Source organism: Peromyscus eremicus, chromosome 4, assembly GCF_949786415.1.
Source record: "Peromyscus eremicus chromosome 4, PerEre_H2_v1, whole genome shotgun sequence".
NCBI lineage: Eukaryota > Metazoa > Chordata > Mammalia > Rodentia > Cricetidae > Peromyscus > Peromyscus eremicus.
In genome coordinates, this window is record NC_081419.1 from 87,787,894 (window position 1) to 87,806,964 (window position 19,071).

A 19,071-nucleotide genomic window follows, 5' to 3' on the forward strand; every position below is an offset into this window, starting at 1 on the left:
ATTAAAGGCGTGGGCCACCGCCGCCCGGCATGTTTCAAATTTTGAAGCACTTGAGCTTGATGTTTTAAGGATACTCAACCAGTGAAGCCTATGAAAATATTCCAAAATCTGAGAAATTTCTCTTCTTACCAATTTTAGGTAAAGGATCCACAACCTATTCCAGCTATACCTAAAATGCATGGCTAGTCTGTTTTGATCAGATAAATATGAAGTTTAAGACTAGAGAGCTTTAGTTTTTATGTAAACCATATACTAGTTCTGGGGAAGGATTACTAAGGAACATAGGAAATAACCTTGAAATAAAACAGAAATCTTGGGGCAGAAGAGATGGTCTGTGGTTATAAGAGCACTTCTAGCACCTCTTGTACAGGACCTACGTTTGGTTCTCAGCCCTACACAGAGGATCCGGGTTCAGTTTCCAAAATCTACACAGAGGCTCACAACCATCCAGGGTACCCAACCCCCTCTTATCTCAGAGGAGAACAGGCACACGTGTGTTATATTTACATGGGTTTACATACATAGATGCAGCCAAAACACTCACACATATAAAATAAATCTAAAAAATAACCACACATCTTCAAGCAGACCCTGGCAAAGCAAACTCAAGGACGTGAAGTTCCTCTCGCACAAAAACACACACTAAGAGTGTGTGCAATGCTTTGCACCTGAAACACAACACTCTGAGGCAAGACGTTTTCCAGAAGTTATTTTTAATGTGTACACTAAATAAATAAGATTTAAACAGAGGATAAGACTATCAGATATTTATCTAAGCAAAATGTACAGAGGTACATTAGCAATTCAAATTCTAAAATCAACCACCTTCATAGGAAAAAAAACCTTGATTAAAAATTTCAAGCTTAATTATCTCCTTAAAAATTTCATTTTCATATTGGACAAAATAGATCAAAATTATCTTCAAAAATAAAGTATGGCTTAAAATTAATCAATTACTTCAACACCATAATGTATGAATGCAACTTAGTTATCATTCTGATTTAACCACTGTCCTTAATTCAAGATTCAAGTGAAACCTTGTATACACCTACAGGAGACACTGACCATATTCCTCTGCCCCAAACAGGAATAAGTACTAGCAGACATGAATATAACTCAAGACATAAGATTGGCAGGGCTACCCATTCCCTTAACGTGGGAGATTTGTAATGGACTTGGAGGAATGACCAAAACCAAGCACAACTTCCTATCAGGCATGCAAACCAAAAACCTGCCCCTCTTTTAAATAAATCTACCCAACAGGATTTTTAAAGTTAATTATAACCTTTGCTTCGAGAAATCACAATGAAGTTTAAATGCTTCAGTAATAAAGAAAAACAAAACAGCTCTATGTGCAAGTATGAAAATCCAAATTGTTCCAGCCAAGCAGTGAGACTGCTTCAGAGAAAAGCTGCTTAACAAACATCCTTAGCTACACACTAGCACACGATTACCCTGCAAACCATCCCACCAACTGCTAACTTTATAAACACTAATGACAAGTATGACATCTGTCAGTTACAAGTCTACAGGCTTACTCGTTGGTAGGAGTTGAGTCTTTCCAATAGGATTTTTGGGAGAACCCTTGTACCAGACCCTTTCTTTTTCTGATGGTTTCCTAAGAACTCTGTTTTTTATTCCGGGAGGAAAGGCTGTATTATTATTTACAGCAAATTTTAATCTATCATGATTAGTGAGATCATCCAAGGGAAACTTAATTTGGCCATCAGATTTGCTCTCCTGTTTACAAAGTCTAGTATTTCCAAGAGAAGCATGCACAGGATCTGGATGTCTCTTAACTTTTGAGAAAGATTTAGAAGTTAATTCAACGCTTGATTTTGAAATTGCATCATTTGACTTATCACACGACGTAGACTTCTGTGCTTTGGGACCTAATTTAGTACATGAAACGGAGGAATCTTTCGATGTACTTTCTACACATGAGGGAAGAGCACCATCACAGCTCACCGATTTCACCAGAGGAGAAGCTGCATCACCAAAGAATGCCAACTTCTGCCTCACAGGCTGCCTGCCATACTCCAACAAAGAATTAATTCTTCTGACAGACTGACGGACAGGAGTACGCTGAAATTTCAGAGGTGACTTCACTTTTGTGCTGTTTGCTTCATTTAGAGAAAGTTTATTAAACCACTGTATGTGATCAGAAACCTTGCCATGCTCCGTCATTTGTAAACCTCCAGGAACCGCATTATGGCATTTTCCCACCGGTGACCGCTGCTTAGCCAGTCTCTGGGGCTGAGGTTTTGAAGGGTCTAGCACACTGCACGCACTCTGCTCTAAAGGAGAGTGAGCCTCATCTTTCCCAGCAGCTTCACACGCCATGGAGCTCTCCTGCACCACAGCCTCATTCCCCGCTGACTGGGCATTTAGTTGGTTCCTTGGGGACTGTGGTCCCTTCATTTGCTCCTCACTGGGGAACTCTTGCAGGATCAATTCAGCTTTTGGCACTTCTGACTGGATGTCTTCTTCATGTTCCCCCTTCATCTGAGTTGAATAAGATTCTACGCTTGCTTCTCTGCCCAATGTTGGACTTGGACACGCTGAGAAACCTCTTTCTGGAACACAGTCCCCATCATCTCCCTTTGGTTCTCTCACAGTCCCATTACTGGCTTCTCTGCCCAATGTTGGACTTGGACACGCTGAGAAATCTCTTTCTGGAACACGGTCCCCATCTTCCCCAGCACAGTCCCCAGCATCTCCCTTTGATTCTCTCACAGTCCCATTGCTGGCCTCACTTTCTTCCCCTGTGGTTGTGACTGAGGACTGCCCACGATGTATCAGTGTATGAAGATCACTCCCAGACTCGGAAAACGCTTTCTGAATCTTTAGCAAGGTCTCGGAGGTCAGGTTACTTTCATCTCCACTAAGGGAACTCCCCAGCACACTGCTGTCAGGTTGACTGTGCAAGGTGAAAGGTCTGAGTTCACAGGACACAACTGGTGAGTTGTCAACAGTATTGTCGGGCTCCAAAGAAAAGCTCTTCACCTCAAGATTGCTCATTACTGGAGAAGCTCCGCCTGCACCTATGTCTTGAAAACTTGAATTGCTGGGTTCTGTCCAAGACATCCTGGAACCTGCTCCATCCAGTCCATCTGGAGTTAGTAAGTGTTCCTCAGATTTCCTCATCTTTTCTGCATCTAGAATAAACCAGTTGATGCTTTGAATACTTCATGTCTTAACTAGTTTAAATATAATCCAAACATATGATAAGTGAAGGTACTGAGCATTATTTCCAAAACATTGAAGATAGAAATGTCCAGTGTGGACATTTACAAGCATCCTCCAATTGTTGGCAGAAAACTATACTGCCAAGTCAAATATTTTCACCATTCAAATGAGAACTTTAAACTTCTGGAGCACAAAATAATATATTTTATCTTAAAGAAACTGAAACTAAAATTTTGAGTATAATTCTACAGTATTGTATAAATGTACCTTTCTTTAGCAATCTTTCATCAATATCTGGGCTAAAAAGCAGGCCTGTTTTTACAGATTCAATCCTATTTTTTAGACTCTGTTGATTTGCTAGTCGTCGACCAACATTTTCATATCTATTGATGACAGAACATCCATTCTGTACAGAAAAGAAAATTTGAAAATGGTTTAGTTAAGCAAATCCAGTTAATTAAAAAATTAAAACCAATTAAGTATTAAAATCAGCAACTTCAAAAGGCTTATATAATTGAAGGATAACTTTGTAAGAAAAACAAATATTCTTGTCTGCTGGTGAAATGATAAACATTAGGTGATATTCTATAAAGTAAAATAAAAATAGCATAACATATTCAGTATTATTAAAGAATAAATTCTCGTATTTTGTTCCTGTGCCTGTTTACAAATTATATGTCTGTGGGGGCAGGATGGTAAAAATTTTGCCCTCATAGTATTTACATTCGATGATGAGATTTAGATCAAAACAGTACATTACATCACATCAATATAGTACGGGGTCAAAAGTGATATGGAGAACAGTAAAATAGTAAGGAGGCCATGGCTGGTGATGGTGGGAGAATAATTTCACACAGGGTGATGAGAAGATAAAGGGCAAGAACAACAGAAGACTTGTGTGCAACCGCATTTTAGGGAGAAGTTACTAGTGCGGCCTCTACAGCTGGAGAGGGTCAGGAAGGAAGCAGAGTGGGGGGGCGGAGTGCTGGAGCAGAGCTCGGAGATGTGCTCTGGGAACAGATCGGATGGAGCATGCAGGTTAATGCAGGAGGCTGGGGTTTCAGTCAGAATAAAAATATCACTGGAGGGTTCAGAACAGAGCAATATGACAACTTGGTTTTTTAGAAGACTGTTTTTTTGGGGAAACTATTGCAGAAAGTATAGAAGCAGGCAGACCCGCTAGTTGATGAACTGCAGTTATCCAGGAGAAAAGACAATTTGGAGGTAACTAAGAGCAGAAATTAAGCAGGCTTCTCAAACAGACAAGATGTGGCCCATGAGATGCGAGGGAGGAAGCAAGAATGTGTACAGTCTAGCCCAGTTGTTGGAAGAGCATGCTGCACAACTGAAATGGGCGACAGCAGGGTGAAGAGGGCTTGGTTGTAGGGACAGCTGCAGCGAGGACGGTTGGACAATAGGTTTTGTCTAAACAGACATCCAAGAAGAAACAAGCAGAAACCAGAGTTCAGCGCCACAATACGTGTTTAGCACAATAAAAGACAAACACTCCCCAAATCTAAACCAAATCAAACAACAAAAAACCCTGCAAGCAAAGACATCTATCAGTTTGCTTTGGAGAGTACTGTGATCCAGAGAAGTTAATGCGGATGTCTAACTAAGATAAGGTTAAAGGAGTGCACCCCACCCCTTGATGGGAGCAGTTCTATGGAGTCCTGAGATGAAATGTTGATAGAGAGCAGTAGTGAATGGTTCATTAGGAAGGCAAGTGTGAGAGGGTATTTTAAGTCTACAATTTTATGTTACTATGATGTGTTATGCTAACAGATTAATAAAGTCATAAGCCACTACAATGTTCTTAATAGTGAGTGTGAATAAGAAATGCCTATAACAATAGATAGGCACACCTCTGCAGTTATCTATGATGGCATTTCCAGAGATTATTAGAAGAGGGTTCTGGCCCAATGAATGAATGAATCCAGTAATGATTCATAATCTGACAGCATTACTGGGAAGTGGTAAAAGATGGGAGCTGGAGGGAAGGATGTGCTTAGATCTGGATGGTACCCACCCTCACCCCAGCCCCTTTCTGCATGCCTTTTGTCTGTTTCCCAGCTGCCATGACAGGAAGGGCTCTACTTGCCACATTCTCCCCACCAGGATGAGCTGACAATTCTAAAAACACCGACCAAAGGGACTGCTCCTCTGTGTAGCTTGTTGGGCATTCTGTCGCAGGACAAGACACTTACTGAGTCTCTGTTTTTTCCCAGGCTAAATTTCAGGCGAAGAGATCTTCGGACCTTTTCTTTACGACTGACTTTAGGAGAGAAGCAGCCTGCTTTTCCTGACTCTACCCTAAAGAGTACAATTTAAAACATCAGTTTCTGGCATAAATATCAGAAATTCTTGCAAGATAAAAATCTACGTCAAAAGAAATCATATTGTTAATAACTAAATAATTTTTAAAATGACTGAAATTTTAACATATTACATATAAATGCATATCTGTATATGAAAATGATTTATCATCCTTAATCACTTATAAACCAGGATCATCAGAACAGACTACTTGCAAAAACTAACAAAACGTAAAATTATACAATCAACATAGACCAGGATTTTTATCAAGGACAGTGAATTCAATTTAGTATTTTTTTGCTTCTTTTGTGATGGTATATAAGGGCCTATAATGAATAAGAACATATAGACTGAAGGGATTGAAAACTATGATTAAACAATAACTTTTGGTAGAATGACAGCACACACCACCGCTCACCCAGTGAGAAGACACGTCTTGGACAGATTACCTGTAAACCTTTTTGCTCGCAATTCTTTTACTTCGCCTTAGGTCTGTACCAGTCAAGTGGTTTCCACTCATGGCGATAGGAGAGAGTGAACTCTGCGATGACCCATCCGGGCTCGTATCAAAGTGAACTATAAAAAGAAGGGCAGGTAATGCGTCACACACATTTACTTTTCAAAGTATAAAGTTGCAGCAAGTAGGTTTAAGTTTAATTTCTACATCCAAGCTGCAACAAGAAACACAATTTCTAGTTAGAGGTTTCAGGTGTCAATAACTGACCAAAAAAAAAACTATTAATCTCCTATTTAACAGTTGCCAATTAAAGGTTACATTACTAATCTGCTCTAAACAGTACTAAGAGAGGAATATATCCTGCCAAACTTTGAAGAGCAGGCTGTGGAGACAGTAGAAATTGCCTATCACTTATTAAATGGCTTCAGACTCTGGAAATACAGTTCCTTGATGAACATAAATATTACTGTCAGGAATTACTAGAAGTGGGGAGGGATATATATGAATGAAAATGTCATAGTAAAACCCAGTATGCATAATATATGCTAATAAAAAACAAAAAAATTAAACTATTGACAAATTTTGAATGTGAGCATTCAGGATACAATTGCTAGCCAAACATCTACCAGACAAGTATAATTTGCCAATAATTTTTGTCAACCAAACAAAAACTGCCTAACCCATTCATCCTTGCCAGGTTCTAGACAAGTAATTTGTGTTTACAACAACGTTCAATTTCATTATTATACCATGCAATCTGTTATATAAAAAAATATTATGGAGAAGGTTACGGAGGTACATATACATGTGACTTATGTCCTAATTATATGCAGTAAACTTCCAGCAAATATAAACTGTCAATTCATTATTGACAAAAAACCCACAAAGTGTCCAAAGAGGTCCTCATGGGTTTGTTTAGTCACAAAAATAAATGATCTTGGAGACTTCTGCATGCATTAGGCTAAGAACATTTTAGAGGTCAATATAACACATCCAATGTGACTTAGTCATCTTGAAAACATATGTGGTCACAAGCAGCAGTTAGAGTAGGCAGAATAATGTAAATGATTAGACTGAGAATTATAAATAGTATTAGTAGCACATGAACTGTAGATTAATGTCTTTATACACTGAGGGGAAAAAAGAGGGTCTTTTTAAATCTCAAATGTAGAAACCAACCTACTTTCATACTTACAGATATATTTTATTGATTAGTGACTAAATAAGCAGACCAAAGAAAGATGGAGAGCTAACAGCAATAGAATTACTGCTGAAGTTTCATAATGAAAATTCACTGGTGATTCAAACTCAAACTCAGTTCAGAATAACACAAGAACATTTCCACTTTGGGGAGCAGCTAACAGAAGACTACACTTCCCAATGGCCACTGGACTAGGAAGCCTTCCGATCTGGATAAGATTGTAAACATTACATAGTATGAAGTTTCTTTAGGAGTTTAAGTGTCCAACCTCTGGTCACTGAAGGCGCCACAGATGGAGTCATGAGTCTTCCTGTCGTTCTACTGTAATAAGCCCTGCACAACTTGTGAGGGTTTTCCTTCTGGAAAAACCACAACTTGCTACTCTGTTCAATTTAAGCAAAGTATGAACCCTCAAAAGAAACTAAACCAAAAGTCTTTGGGGAAGAACTCATCAGTCAGCTCTTGTGCTCAAAATGAAATACTCATTAGTGCCTGAAGCAAACAATTATTAAAATCTATAGACTCAGATTCTGTTTTAATGTGACAAATTGAGATAGGGAACCCCTAGGTTTTGGGTTTTATCCCTAGGCTTTGTTTCATTTCACTTTTGATTGATGATAAAGTTAACACAAGCCGCCGGGCGGTGGTGGCGCACGCCTTTAATCCCAGCACTCGGGAGGCAGAGCCAGGCGGATCTCTGTGAGTTCGAGGCCAGCCTGGACTACCAAGTGAGTTCCAGGAAAGGCGCAAAGCTACACAGAGAAACCCTGTCTCGAAAAACCAAAAAAAAAAAAAAAAAAGTTAACACAAGCCAATTTATATTCTGTGTGTGCTATAAGAATAAACTAAGTCTAAGACTATGGCAATAAAAACATATATTCAATAGCTAATAGAATTTTGGATGTCACTGAAATGAAGAGAAACAACAAACATCTGAAACTATATGCTGATTGCCTTGCCCCAAGTTTTAAGGCTTTTGTAAACCTACTTGAATAACATTATAGACTCTGGGAAACTTCGGACTTTAGCTATCTGAAGATGACAATAGAGCCCTACATATGGATCCTGAGAAAACAGGACCTAGCACGTCCAGTCACATATGCCATCCGCAGAAGCCCAAATGCTTGGTTATTTACCATAACTTCACTGGACTTGCCCATAAAACATAAACACTTTATTTTTATTAAATTGGTGTTTTGTTTTTTTTTTAAGAATAGGAGATCTTATAAAATACAGAAATTTGGAAAAATGTGGCTTTTGGCTCTTGTGAGTGGTATTAAAATAAGCAGTTATTTGTTGAGAACAGGCCCTCATGTTAATGTTTACAACCCAATGTAAAGATTCTCTTTGCTACCTGATACTGGTGTAGAATTGCTGCTGAAGAGATGACTTGGCAACAGCTCAAAGTTCAAGTTGTGTTTGATGGACTTCCTTTTCTTACTTGAGAAGGCATGAGAAGACTCTCCTGGCAGTTTTCGCTTAACACTTGGTGTGAGAATCAATGGTGATACAGAGGCCTGGGCTGAAAACCACAGAGAAATGACTTGTTTATCCATACAGATGGTAACAGACAAAAGCTTTAACTTCTTATAAGCACTATTATTTAGAGGTTAACAAAAGAATGTGAGAGATACATTTCCATGATCCAATATTACTTAATTAATATTCTGCAATTATTTAAAATAAAAATAGCAAAGTTACAAAGAGGCAAGATTTTTTTTTTCAATTGTTTGAGATGGGGTTTCCTTACTATGTACCCAGATAGGACTTGGGCATGAGATTCTTCCGCCGTGTTCTCCCAAGTACTAGGGCTAAGGACCAAAGCAACCATACTGAGTTCAGCAAGGTTCTTAAAAAGCAGAAGTAACTTAAAGTAAATAGAGCAATGGACATATATAATACAGATGAAAGAACATCAATACAGGGAAGAAAACTACATTCAAGATAAGAAGACAAAACTAACTGCTATTTGCTTCTCATAAGTGAGTGTTCACCAATTCATTTCACTGAAAAACAAAACATCATGCTGTCTGTATTGGCCAAATACATTTGCCAGCAAGCAAACCAGTATAAACATTAGAATACAGAATGAACAACTTTCTTACTCTGATACAAAGTGAAGTTGAGCCATTTTCAAATGCTCTAAATTATAAGCAATTGAAAAATCATGATTAAGATTATTTAAAAATGAGGCCAGGCGGTGGTGCCGCACGCCTTTAATCCCAGCACTCAGGAGGCAGAGGCAGGTGGATCTCTGTGAGTTCGAGGCCAGCCTGGTCTCCAAAGCGAGTTCCAGGAAAGGCAGAAAGCTACACAGAGAAACCTTGTCTCGAAAAACCAAAACCAAAACCAAAAAAGAAAAAAAATGATTATTTAAAAATGAAAACAAATTCTAACCTTCTTACAATTTTGAATTCATCACAGTCAATGTAACTAGTAATACAACAATATACACAGTACAATACTTTTAAGGAAATTAGTACTGAGATTTGATAATTAAATTAAGCAATTATTACAATTGTTTTTACACAGCACTAAAGACATTTTTATTTAAATGTTTATATATAACGAACACCTACCAGTTCTATCTTGTTGAGGTGTAACAGAAGGTGTTCTGCTAGATTTAAGTCTATTTAGTGCTCCATTAACAAAATCTGAAATGCAAGGTATATATAGTTACATAAACAATTAAAATGTAATATAATCTGCCTTATACCAATAATAAAGATGACCCATGTCTAAGAAATATTTACATTTGTGCCAGGAAGTTCTATAGGTAGAACTGTGTTCTAGAAGTCAAGAAGATGAAAGAAAGCAATCTACCCTACAGATTTCAGGGCGCAGCTGACACTATAGACTGGCCTCTAGAACTGTGATTTCTAAGCCATCCAATTTGTGTCCTTTGAAATTGTGTCCTGCTGAGACACAGCAGTCCCATGAAAATAAAAGAGAAGTAATAAAAGGAACCTACAAAAGTAGCAAAGAAAGAATATAAGAAAGCAATAATTAAGCCAAAAGATTCCAAAAGCAATGATACTCCAAAAGGAAAGAAATCGGGTAAGGAAATGGCTCAGTAGATAAAGTGCTTACTGTGTAAGTGTGAGGACCTAAGTTCAAATCCCCAGAGGCCCTGTTAAAGCTAGGTATGGTCATATACAGTATCTATAGTCTCAGTACTCCTTCGGGGAGACTGGGAGGCAGAGATAGCCGAGTCCCTGGAGGCTCGTGGGACAGCACAGCTAACCCAGAGTGCACAGCAGTCAACAGGAGAGCCCGTCTCAAAACAGGGAGAAAGCAGGACTGACTTCCAAGGTTGTCCTGATGTCCCCATAACTACCCATGCATGTGTGCACAACACAGTGGGGGAAGTCAACCAAGGAAAAGGGATGGCCTCGCCCTTCCTGACCGAGAGGAGCCAGGAACTACTATCACCACGACAGAACTCTGGTTCATTTTGACTCTTCTTCAGTAGCATTTCCTTCACTACTGACTCCACTCCTCATTCACAACTAAAAGCTCTTCAAAGATCTGGAACCTGTATTGTTGCCACACCTCTTACCACTCTCTCTACCTCCAGGTGGTAGTTCTTCAAATCAGAGAAATTTACACCATACTTCAATAATGTCGACCTCAAATTATAACCCTCCAACATTTAGCCAGTACCCAGGTATCAGTCTGTCTTTGGCCTGGCCTCTAGTTCCACATTATACCATCAAATGCACGCAGGGAACACATCACTCAAAGCACACTGATCTGTTCCTAGGATAGACTTGTGTCTGTTCTACATTTCTCAACTAGTACAGAATATAAGTTTTCTGCTCTATCACTCAATTTCTCTGTATTCTATCCATCCTTCAAATAGACCCAGGTTGAGGGCTGAGGATACAGTTCAGAGGCTCAGTGCTTGCCTAGCTTGTATAAAGCCCTAGTTTCAATTCCCAGCACAATAAATAAATAATGCTTAGTTTGACTTCCTCTTTGACAAGTTCCTGGTGCTTAGAGTGCAAGGAATCTTCTGTTAAAGATTTAAGCACTTACTATTAGAATGTATTATCATTTGAACTTCTAATATGCCCGTGTTTCATTTCTCCAACTAGGCATCCAAAAGACACATACCACAGCTAATGCTGACGTTTGCATTTTAGATACAATCTGGGTACCACCCTAAAATGAGACCATCTATTACCTCCAACACTCTGTCTTCTTTTTCTCTTACATTCACCAGGAGTTTCATATTCTCCTTCTTCAAAGCCTTCCAGGGATGGAGTAGTACAGAGACCATCAATACCTAACATGGCTGGTATCTTTTCCAGAATAAAATCTGGCACACGTCCTAAATGGAAATGTTAAGACAATTATTTCTTCCTTCCTCCCTTCCCCATCCCAAAGTATAGGTAACAATGTAATCCCTTTCTAACAGCTGTCCTCAGTTGGAAGCCAGGATCTCCCTCATTTAAATAAATCCTACTATTTGACAATGCAACTACCTCTTACCAATATCCGATGCACAATCAATAAGAGTCTGTACTACTGCTGCCTGCAATCGTAGCTTTTTCTCTGTGTTAGCAGACATCTTCTCATGGCCTTCACTTGTCTGAAGAAGATTCGGTGCAAATATTACTGCAAGATTGCTGCTATCCATTTTATTCTCACTCGCCCTGATGACAAAAGGTTTTATTAAATGGCAAATAGGTAGAACTACAGGAAGTTAAAATAACGTATTGAGTACATTTACTTTAGCTGTCACCTGTATGTAAAACAGCCCTCATCTACCACCCACATAAGGGATCTGCAGAAGGAAGGACAAAGGAAAGGCGGGAGAGCACTAAGTATGGCTTATCCATAGAGTGTCTACTAGGCAGAAGGCCTGAGTTCCAACCTTAGCACCACAAAAACGAAAGAACATAAGAACCCAAAATATATGGTCTCATAGGTTTAAATATACCACACTAATCAATTCACACTTTGTCCTTTCACACAGATTATGTTTGTTTACCTGCTTTTTAGAGCCACACATAGAAAATGAAGCATAGAAGGAAATATCAGTTATAAACAAAACAAGTAGGTTCACTGACAGCAGGAAGAGGAAAACTAAGAAACACAATTCAAAGGCTTTAAAAGCACAGCAACCAAAATCCATCCAGTGGACACTGAATCCTGTAAATACCAATAAGCCCTTAAGGCATCCCTAATCAAGAATCTAATGATGTAAAGTATTGAATCAGTTGGTATACTATTTCTTAAATTACACAGGGTATATTTCCTATAGTAAAGACTCATTAAATTGTTTTCACTCCAAATTAAATTTATTAACTACCAGGAACATCTTTAGGTAGCTGGACATCTTAGGTAGCTCTTTCTCAAGGCTTTTAATTAATTACCACTTACCTAAGAGAAACATTCTTGAGGAAGTTAAAGAAGTATCTTAATATATCAGCTGTAGGATTGGCCACCAGACAGGACAGCAACAACGTAGCTTGATTCTTCTCCTCTGCCCCTAACTGCTGTGCTTTGAACAGAGCTTCGTGCAGATCAGCAGGGAGGACAGGCTCTGGCAGCTCCCTGAAGAACTGCTTAAGCAGACCTGCAACATCACACGGAAGTGCAGAAGACAGGCAGGCTTCACCATGGTCCAGTTTACTCTGAAAAGATACAGGAATCTTGAGCACTCTAGAAGCAGTATGTAAATAACTTACAATTGCTTTTAGAAAAATAATTCAACGGTAAAAATCAAATCAGGAACAATACTAGTGAAAAAGTAAAAAAACTATGCTTACCTTTAGTGCCTTTAGACGGATAACAGATCCTGACTTCCTAAAAAGCCCTTCTGTATGAATATGCTCTTCCAAAGATGTGCATGCATCAACAAGAAAGCTGAAAGAGAAGTCATGTTCTTTCAAGGGTCCAGATACACATCTCAATAACCTCATTCTACTGCCAAATACATAGCAGCCTGTTCCAATGTCAAAAATCCGCTCGATCCTTGTAACAAAATATTTACTTGTTCTCCTTGCTTCCTAACTGTTTCTCTAAGGTCTATAGCTTTACTCAGGGCAGCATCAATGTGCGCCACACTAGCAAGGCTCCAGGGGAAGAACTGACAAAGGGTGGCAAAAGAATAAAGAAAAGACAGACACAAAGAGCTGGGGTCAGGTGGAGTAGCCCCCTCCTCATGCTCAGTGAGTTTATTATATAGACTGGAACACGGAGGTGAGGTTATTGCATAACTGCTGAACAAGCAGGCAGGGTTATTACACACAAATAAACAAAAAGGCAGGATTTACAGTATACAGCTGGATCAAGGAGACAAGTTTAGCTACTCTCCAGAGGAGCAGTTTTTGAAGAACATCAGTTTTCATTCCAGGTGGGGTGGAGGGCTATAGTGGACATTTTCTCAACACACTGTGAACACCTGACCTCAGTCCCCCAAAGAAGGCTTTGCTATTTCCCTGAGCCTCAGCCTGTAGAAAGGTTTTCCATTCCTCCGTGGGGTCCTTGACTTGACTGTGCCCATGTGAACAGCACACTCATTAGGAGTTCACATACTTCGGGCTTTCTCTGTTTAACACAAATGTGTCCTCAAGTCCATATTCTTTTCTGCCTCTCTTCATAACAGAAGACTTGCCTTGTTTATCACTTCCCCACCTCTACCTAACCCTCGACTAGACACATTCACCCACGCTACTCCTGTCAAACAGCGCCACCATGGACACCGATGCCCTTTGTCTCACCAAATCAACTGCCAATCCATTGTCTCCTCGTAATGCTTAACTCTTCGACACGTGACACATCTGATCGCTCCCCTGCTCAAAAATGTCCTTTTCACCGTTCCTCTAGTTCTTTTGCTATCTCCCTAAACTGTTCTTTCTCAATCTCCTTTAAAGTTCCTCCTCTTCTACTTAGTGTCTCCGTGTGGAAGGACTTGGGCTTTGTTCAATGTCTTTTTTGAAGACAAGGTTCCGTGTGCCCAGACTGGCCTCACACTTGCTGTGTAGCAAGGGTGACTGTCAGTCTCCATCTGCCAAGTGTTGGGATTGCAAGTATTCACCACCATGCCTGCCTGGCCCAAGGCCTTCTCTATCCATGGTCTCTCCATGGGTGGTGACCTGGTACAGTACGCATAGCTTTACATAGCCATCAGCCTATATTTCCCCCCAAACACCAAGTTTTCCTCATTCTAACATTTTTTTCTTGGAAAAGTAGAATCCTTCTCTGTCCTTATACTCATTCTCATGTTAAGGGGTGAAGGTTCAATTTTACCTATAAACTGATCTCAACAATGTTAACATTAGATTCAACAGCTAGCACCAAAAAATTAGGAAGTAAGCAATGACAGAGCTGTACTGACACTGAGTGCCCGAATGTCAGTCCTAGAGGACGGTGAATGACAGCCAGCTGTTTTTGTTTACTTACAGCAGTCCAGAGATTACAACAAACTTCCAGTCATTACTCCTGGATCTAAGACTCTAAACTGTTAGAGCAGCAAGTGTATGATGTGTATGTGTGAGTGAGTGGGCCACAGCACCCATGGTGGAGGCAGGGGACAGCTCTGTGAAGCTGGGTTCTCCCTTCTACCTTTATACATGGGGTTGGCACCAGGCTTATGCTGCAAGCACCTTTACCCACTAAGTCATCTTATTAGCCCGATGTTTTTGTTTTTGATAATAGGTAATGTTCAGAAATGAAATAATGTGGTTTTAAGTAAATGTATGCACCAATCAACTATTTTTGAAACCTTTGATACTATTTTTAAAACCTGTTTGGAATATTCTCTTCATTTTGAAGACTGCTTACCTTGGAATGTGTCCATATTCTGGAACAACTGAATGAGGCAATGAATTAAAAGGAACTCCAAATATCTTACCCTAAAATGACAAAGTCAGTTACTCAACACAGTATTAGGCATAAAATAAAATCTTTAACATTAGGCAAATAAAGATCTTAGGAAGAAAAACATTACCAGAAATGAATCAATATAAAACAATTATTTCAAGTATACTTACTTGCAAGTATCCCCTACAAGACATGAAGCTAGATGTTTTTTTTGAGTACAAAGACTCCAAGATAAAACCACTGCCTTCAAATAATCTTGTTCATTCAGCCAGTCTTTGACCTCATTATGGGAAACTGATACAATTAGTGCTTAATTCTTAGACCAAATTTAGTCCAAATATTAACACCTCCCTATGCTCTACATTTCTTCAATGACCTTATTTATACATTTCTTCAGTTGTCCTACTAATTCACACAAAAGACTAAGTCAGTTGGTAAGTAAAACACTTCTTCAATGACCTTATTTATACATTTCTCCAGTTGTCCTACTAATTCATACAAAAGACTAAGTCAGTTGGTAAGTAAAACACGAACTGAACTCCTGTCACATTTGAGTCCTTCCTAGAATGCATCAGATGTGGGTATTTTTAGACCTTACAACTTTCCCATGCTATACAGCGGAGTGCTTTTCAACTGTGTCCTGAGGTACACAAGGCCAAGACTGTGAACATGTAAGACAATTTTCATTCAGCTACCTTGAGACTCACTTTAAAGAATACACATTCAGTTTAAAACACCAAGGATCCCACTTGTGTTTTGGGTGGTTTTGCCACTATCTTCCTACATGATCGTAAACTTCCTAAAAACATGCCACAGAGCATGAAGACTGAGGCTTTCCACTGGATTGAAAGTCAAGCCGTATACATCTGCAGACTCAAAATTAAAGCAGTGTACCCAACCTCATGCTGATTTAGTTCAAACGTACCTGCTCTCTGTAACTGCTCTTTAAGTACTTCTGACTGAGATCAGTAGGCACTATTCATGATTCAATGCAATAATGAAATTTTACTAGTTCTGTTTCTATCGCTTGGCTTGTTCTGACAAATATTCCAAGCAAAAAAAGACCACCCAGTCAAGAACAGTTAGAAATCAGGTTCCCATTGGCAAGACTGCCACTTTTCAAACCCCGGCTTTTCCAATGTTTAGCTGTGCAACCTTAATCGAATCATTATAACATTCTCTGTCTCTTATGTCTGAATCTGAATCCTATGTCATCGTGTTACAGAAAGAGTTGTAACTCATTAAAATAAGTTACTAGCACTCATAGCTGAATTTATACTACATAACAGTTAATTAGGACGTGGATAATTTTCATAGTTGAATAGGTGGCAAGTGGCAGGTACTGTGTTAGACCTACCTACAGAACTTACCAGGAATTACCACTTTATAGAATAAGGAACTGAAGCTTAGTGAGAACCAACAAGCAGCCCACATTCACAGTTAACTGTAAAGCAAGAGTCAAAACTCTGGCCTGTCTCTAAAGGCAAATGTCAGGATTTGTCGGTTAAGGAATGAAAGAAAAAAAGCAAATACCTATACTGAGGATTGTAGAAAGACAGTTTTACCAACCCAAGTAACCACTGTAATTTTTAACCATAAACAAACATTACATGGGTGTGGTGACATAGCTCTCTAATCCCAACACTACAGAGGTGAAGGCAGCTTTAACTAGTGAGTTCAAGGTCAGCCTGGGCTACACAATACTGCTTAAAAAACAACAAAATTATGCAAATTAATTTTATTAGTTTTTTTGTCTTTAAATACTACAAAGTACTAATAAATTACCCAAATGCTTTTTTTTTTCCCAGACAGGGTTTCTCTGTGTAGCTTTGCTCCTTTCCTGGATCTCGCTCTGTAGACCAGGCTGGCCTCGAACTCAGAGATCCGTCTGCCTCTGTCTCCCAAGTGCTGGGATTAAAGGCGTGCACCACCACCGCCGCCTGGCAACCCACATACTTTTAAAATGACTTATTATCAGTTCTTCACAATGAAAGTCTTGATTACTCAATAAAGAGTAAAATCTCACTCCAAATTCCCACCAATAATTTTTTTTTTAAAAAAATGGGCCAGTGAGATGGTTAGATGAGCAGAGCATTTGCTGCCGAGCCTAACAACCTGAGTTTGATCCCTAAGGCACACATAACGGAAGGAGAAAACTAATTCATGCAAGTTGTCCTCTGACCCCCCAGATGCATGCTCGTGGCATGTGTGAGCCTGTGCACACACAAAAGTAATTGGAGGGAGGGATTTTGAAGCTTTAGAAATATGCACTCAGTGACAAATCATTAAATACACAAACCTTCAACTCACTCTCTATTCTCATTTTGCTTATTAAAAAAAAAAACCATAAAAACCAGGTTTGTTTCAGTCTAGGGCTGATGTTGGCAGCTAACGTTTATACTGCTAAAGAGACCAGGAAGTATGATATGGTCAGGCAGCAGGCCTCTTTTCTTAAGCTGCTGAATATAGAAAGATCACATGAAGACTATTTCTAACGCTTAGGCTGACTTTCTCATCTGATTGGTTTTGAAATGCACTGACTGTCCGACCCAGTCCCGCAGAAGGTCGTTTGTTTTCCTCCCCACCCACATACTGCTTATTTAAAACACAATAGATTATCAGATCAGTTAAGTTACAGCGTTTTAGTTGGAGACCCAGGATCCCATTCCTAGCATTGCAAAAATAAACCGGCATTATAAGGAGGCGCGTTTGATCGTCACAACGGAGAAAGGCTACCGACATCTAGCAGCGTTCTTGTCCAAAACGGTGCTACAGCGAGAAAATAATGCAATTTTCAATGCTGAAAAGGTTCTGGGGGGAAAAAAAAACCTTAAACATAGACAAACGACCACACAGATTGAATTTGACACTTCTAACCACGTGTCTTTCTTAACTAGAAAAAACGAGGTGTGTCCCTGCCCCTACACGTTTTAACTTACCCTTATTTCCGCAGCTGCTGTTTCGTGTCTCCTGCGATCACACTGCCCGCGGCCACCCTTGACTTTAATGCCATAGACAGCCCGAAGCTGCTGCAGCAGGGCCAATCTGACCAACCTCTGATCCCACATCCCGAACACGTCTCCCACTCGCCGAGGCCGACTCCGGGTCCTGACTTTCGTTTGCCACCAAGTCTTCCAACTTCCAAACACCTTCAGGCTTGAGCTCGGCTCCGCTGCCTTTCGGCCCCAGGCCCCGGCCACTTCCACCGTTTTCCTTCGATCCTCTATCCACTTACACAGACCTTCTTCTCTCCGGCCACACTTCACTCGTTTCACTTCCACCGACCTTCTTTCCGGGTCACTCGGCCCTGTCAGCTACTTACACAAACCTCCCTTTTTCCTTTGACTCTTCCGTTTCCTGGGACCCACGCCTGCAGCGGGTTGCTCACGCTTCCGGACACTTCCACCTATCCTCTTCCACGCAGGATGGCCTTGACTGCTCAGATCTTTGAGATGGAACCGCAACCTTAACCTCGTCCCTCCAGCCGGGCCAGCCGGCTGCTCAGGGATCCCCCCCAGTCCCGGTCCCCGCCCGGGCTGGTCCCTGCCGTCACCCCGTCTCACACGCTGCCTCTCCCTTAGCCCATCAGCCTGCCTGCCGCCCCCCGCCTGCTAAAGCTTAGTGGCTCGGTTCATGCCTCCGCCCCACCTTCTCGGCACACATCAGAACCGCGGCGACCGCACCTCGGCAGTCCCAGCCAAGCTTGAACGCCAGCGCCAAACAGCGCTCCGCATCTGATTGGTCCGCTCCTGTTTTCAAAATGAGGACCCCCTCGGGGTGGCCAGGACCTGCCTGTCTGAAAGGTTCCGGCGAAGCGGCGAGCACGACGGGCGTGGTGTGCAGGCTTAAGGAATGCGAAAGGAGAGTGAGTTCCACACTCTCTTTGCCAATTTCTTTGTAGGAAAAAAAAGGCCTAAACGTGTCTGAATATATTTGCTTTGCGCTTCAGACAATATACCTCGGGGATCCGAATAGACACCTCACTCCCCCCCCCCCCCCCCCCCCGCCTCCCCGTTTACTTTCTCGGCTGAAGCTGAAGGACCTGTTACCTAGAAAACCGCTTCTACGGAAGCCG

The 19,071-nt window shown here is 40.5% G+C and overlaps 1 protein-coding gene across 1 annotated transcript; it reads right to left on the reverse strand.

The window, feature by feature from the left end:
* Positions 1-1,106: 1,106 nt before the first annotated feature.
* Positions 1,107-18,731, reverse strand: Arhgap11a (Rho GTPase activating protein 11A). The gene is made up of 12 exons (XM_059261104.1): positions 17,936-18,731; positions 14,958-15,028; positions 12,941-13,037; positions 12,552-12,805; positions 11,658-11,821; positions 11,350-11,496; positions 9,743-9,817; positions 8,518-8,685; positions 5,955-6,081; positions 5,397-5,502; positions 3,457-3,595; positions 1,107-3,158 (listed from the first exon to the last, which is right to left on the reverse strand). Exons 1-12 carry the CDS (start codon positions 18,062-18,064, stop codon positions 1,519-1,521), a joined length of 3,117 nt encoding a protein of 1,038 aa, XP_059117087.1. The 5' UTR covers positions 18,065-18,731; the 3' UTR covers positions 1,107-1,518.
* Positions 18,732-19,071: the final 340 nt, after the last annotated feature.

Coding starts and splice junctions, on each gene's coding strand:
- Arhgap11a (XM_059261104.1), bottom strand. CDS start 18,064: ATGTGGGATCAGAGGTTGGTCAGATTGGCCCTGCTGCAGCAGCTTCGG. Junction 15,029..17,935: donor CAGCAGCTGCGGAAATAAGG/GTAAGTTAAAAC, acceptor TTGTCATTTTAG/GGTAAGATATTTGGAGTTCC. Junction 12,806..12,940: donor TCCGTCTAAAGGCACTAAAG/GTAAGCATAGTT, acceptor GTATCTTTTCAG/AGTAAACTGGACCATGGTGA.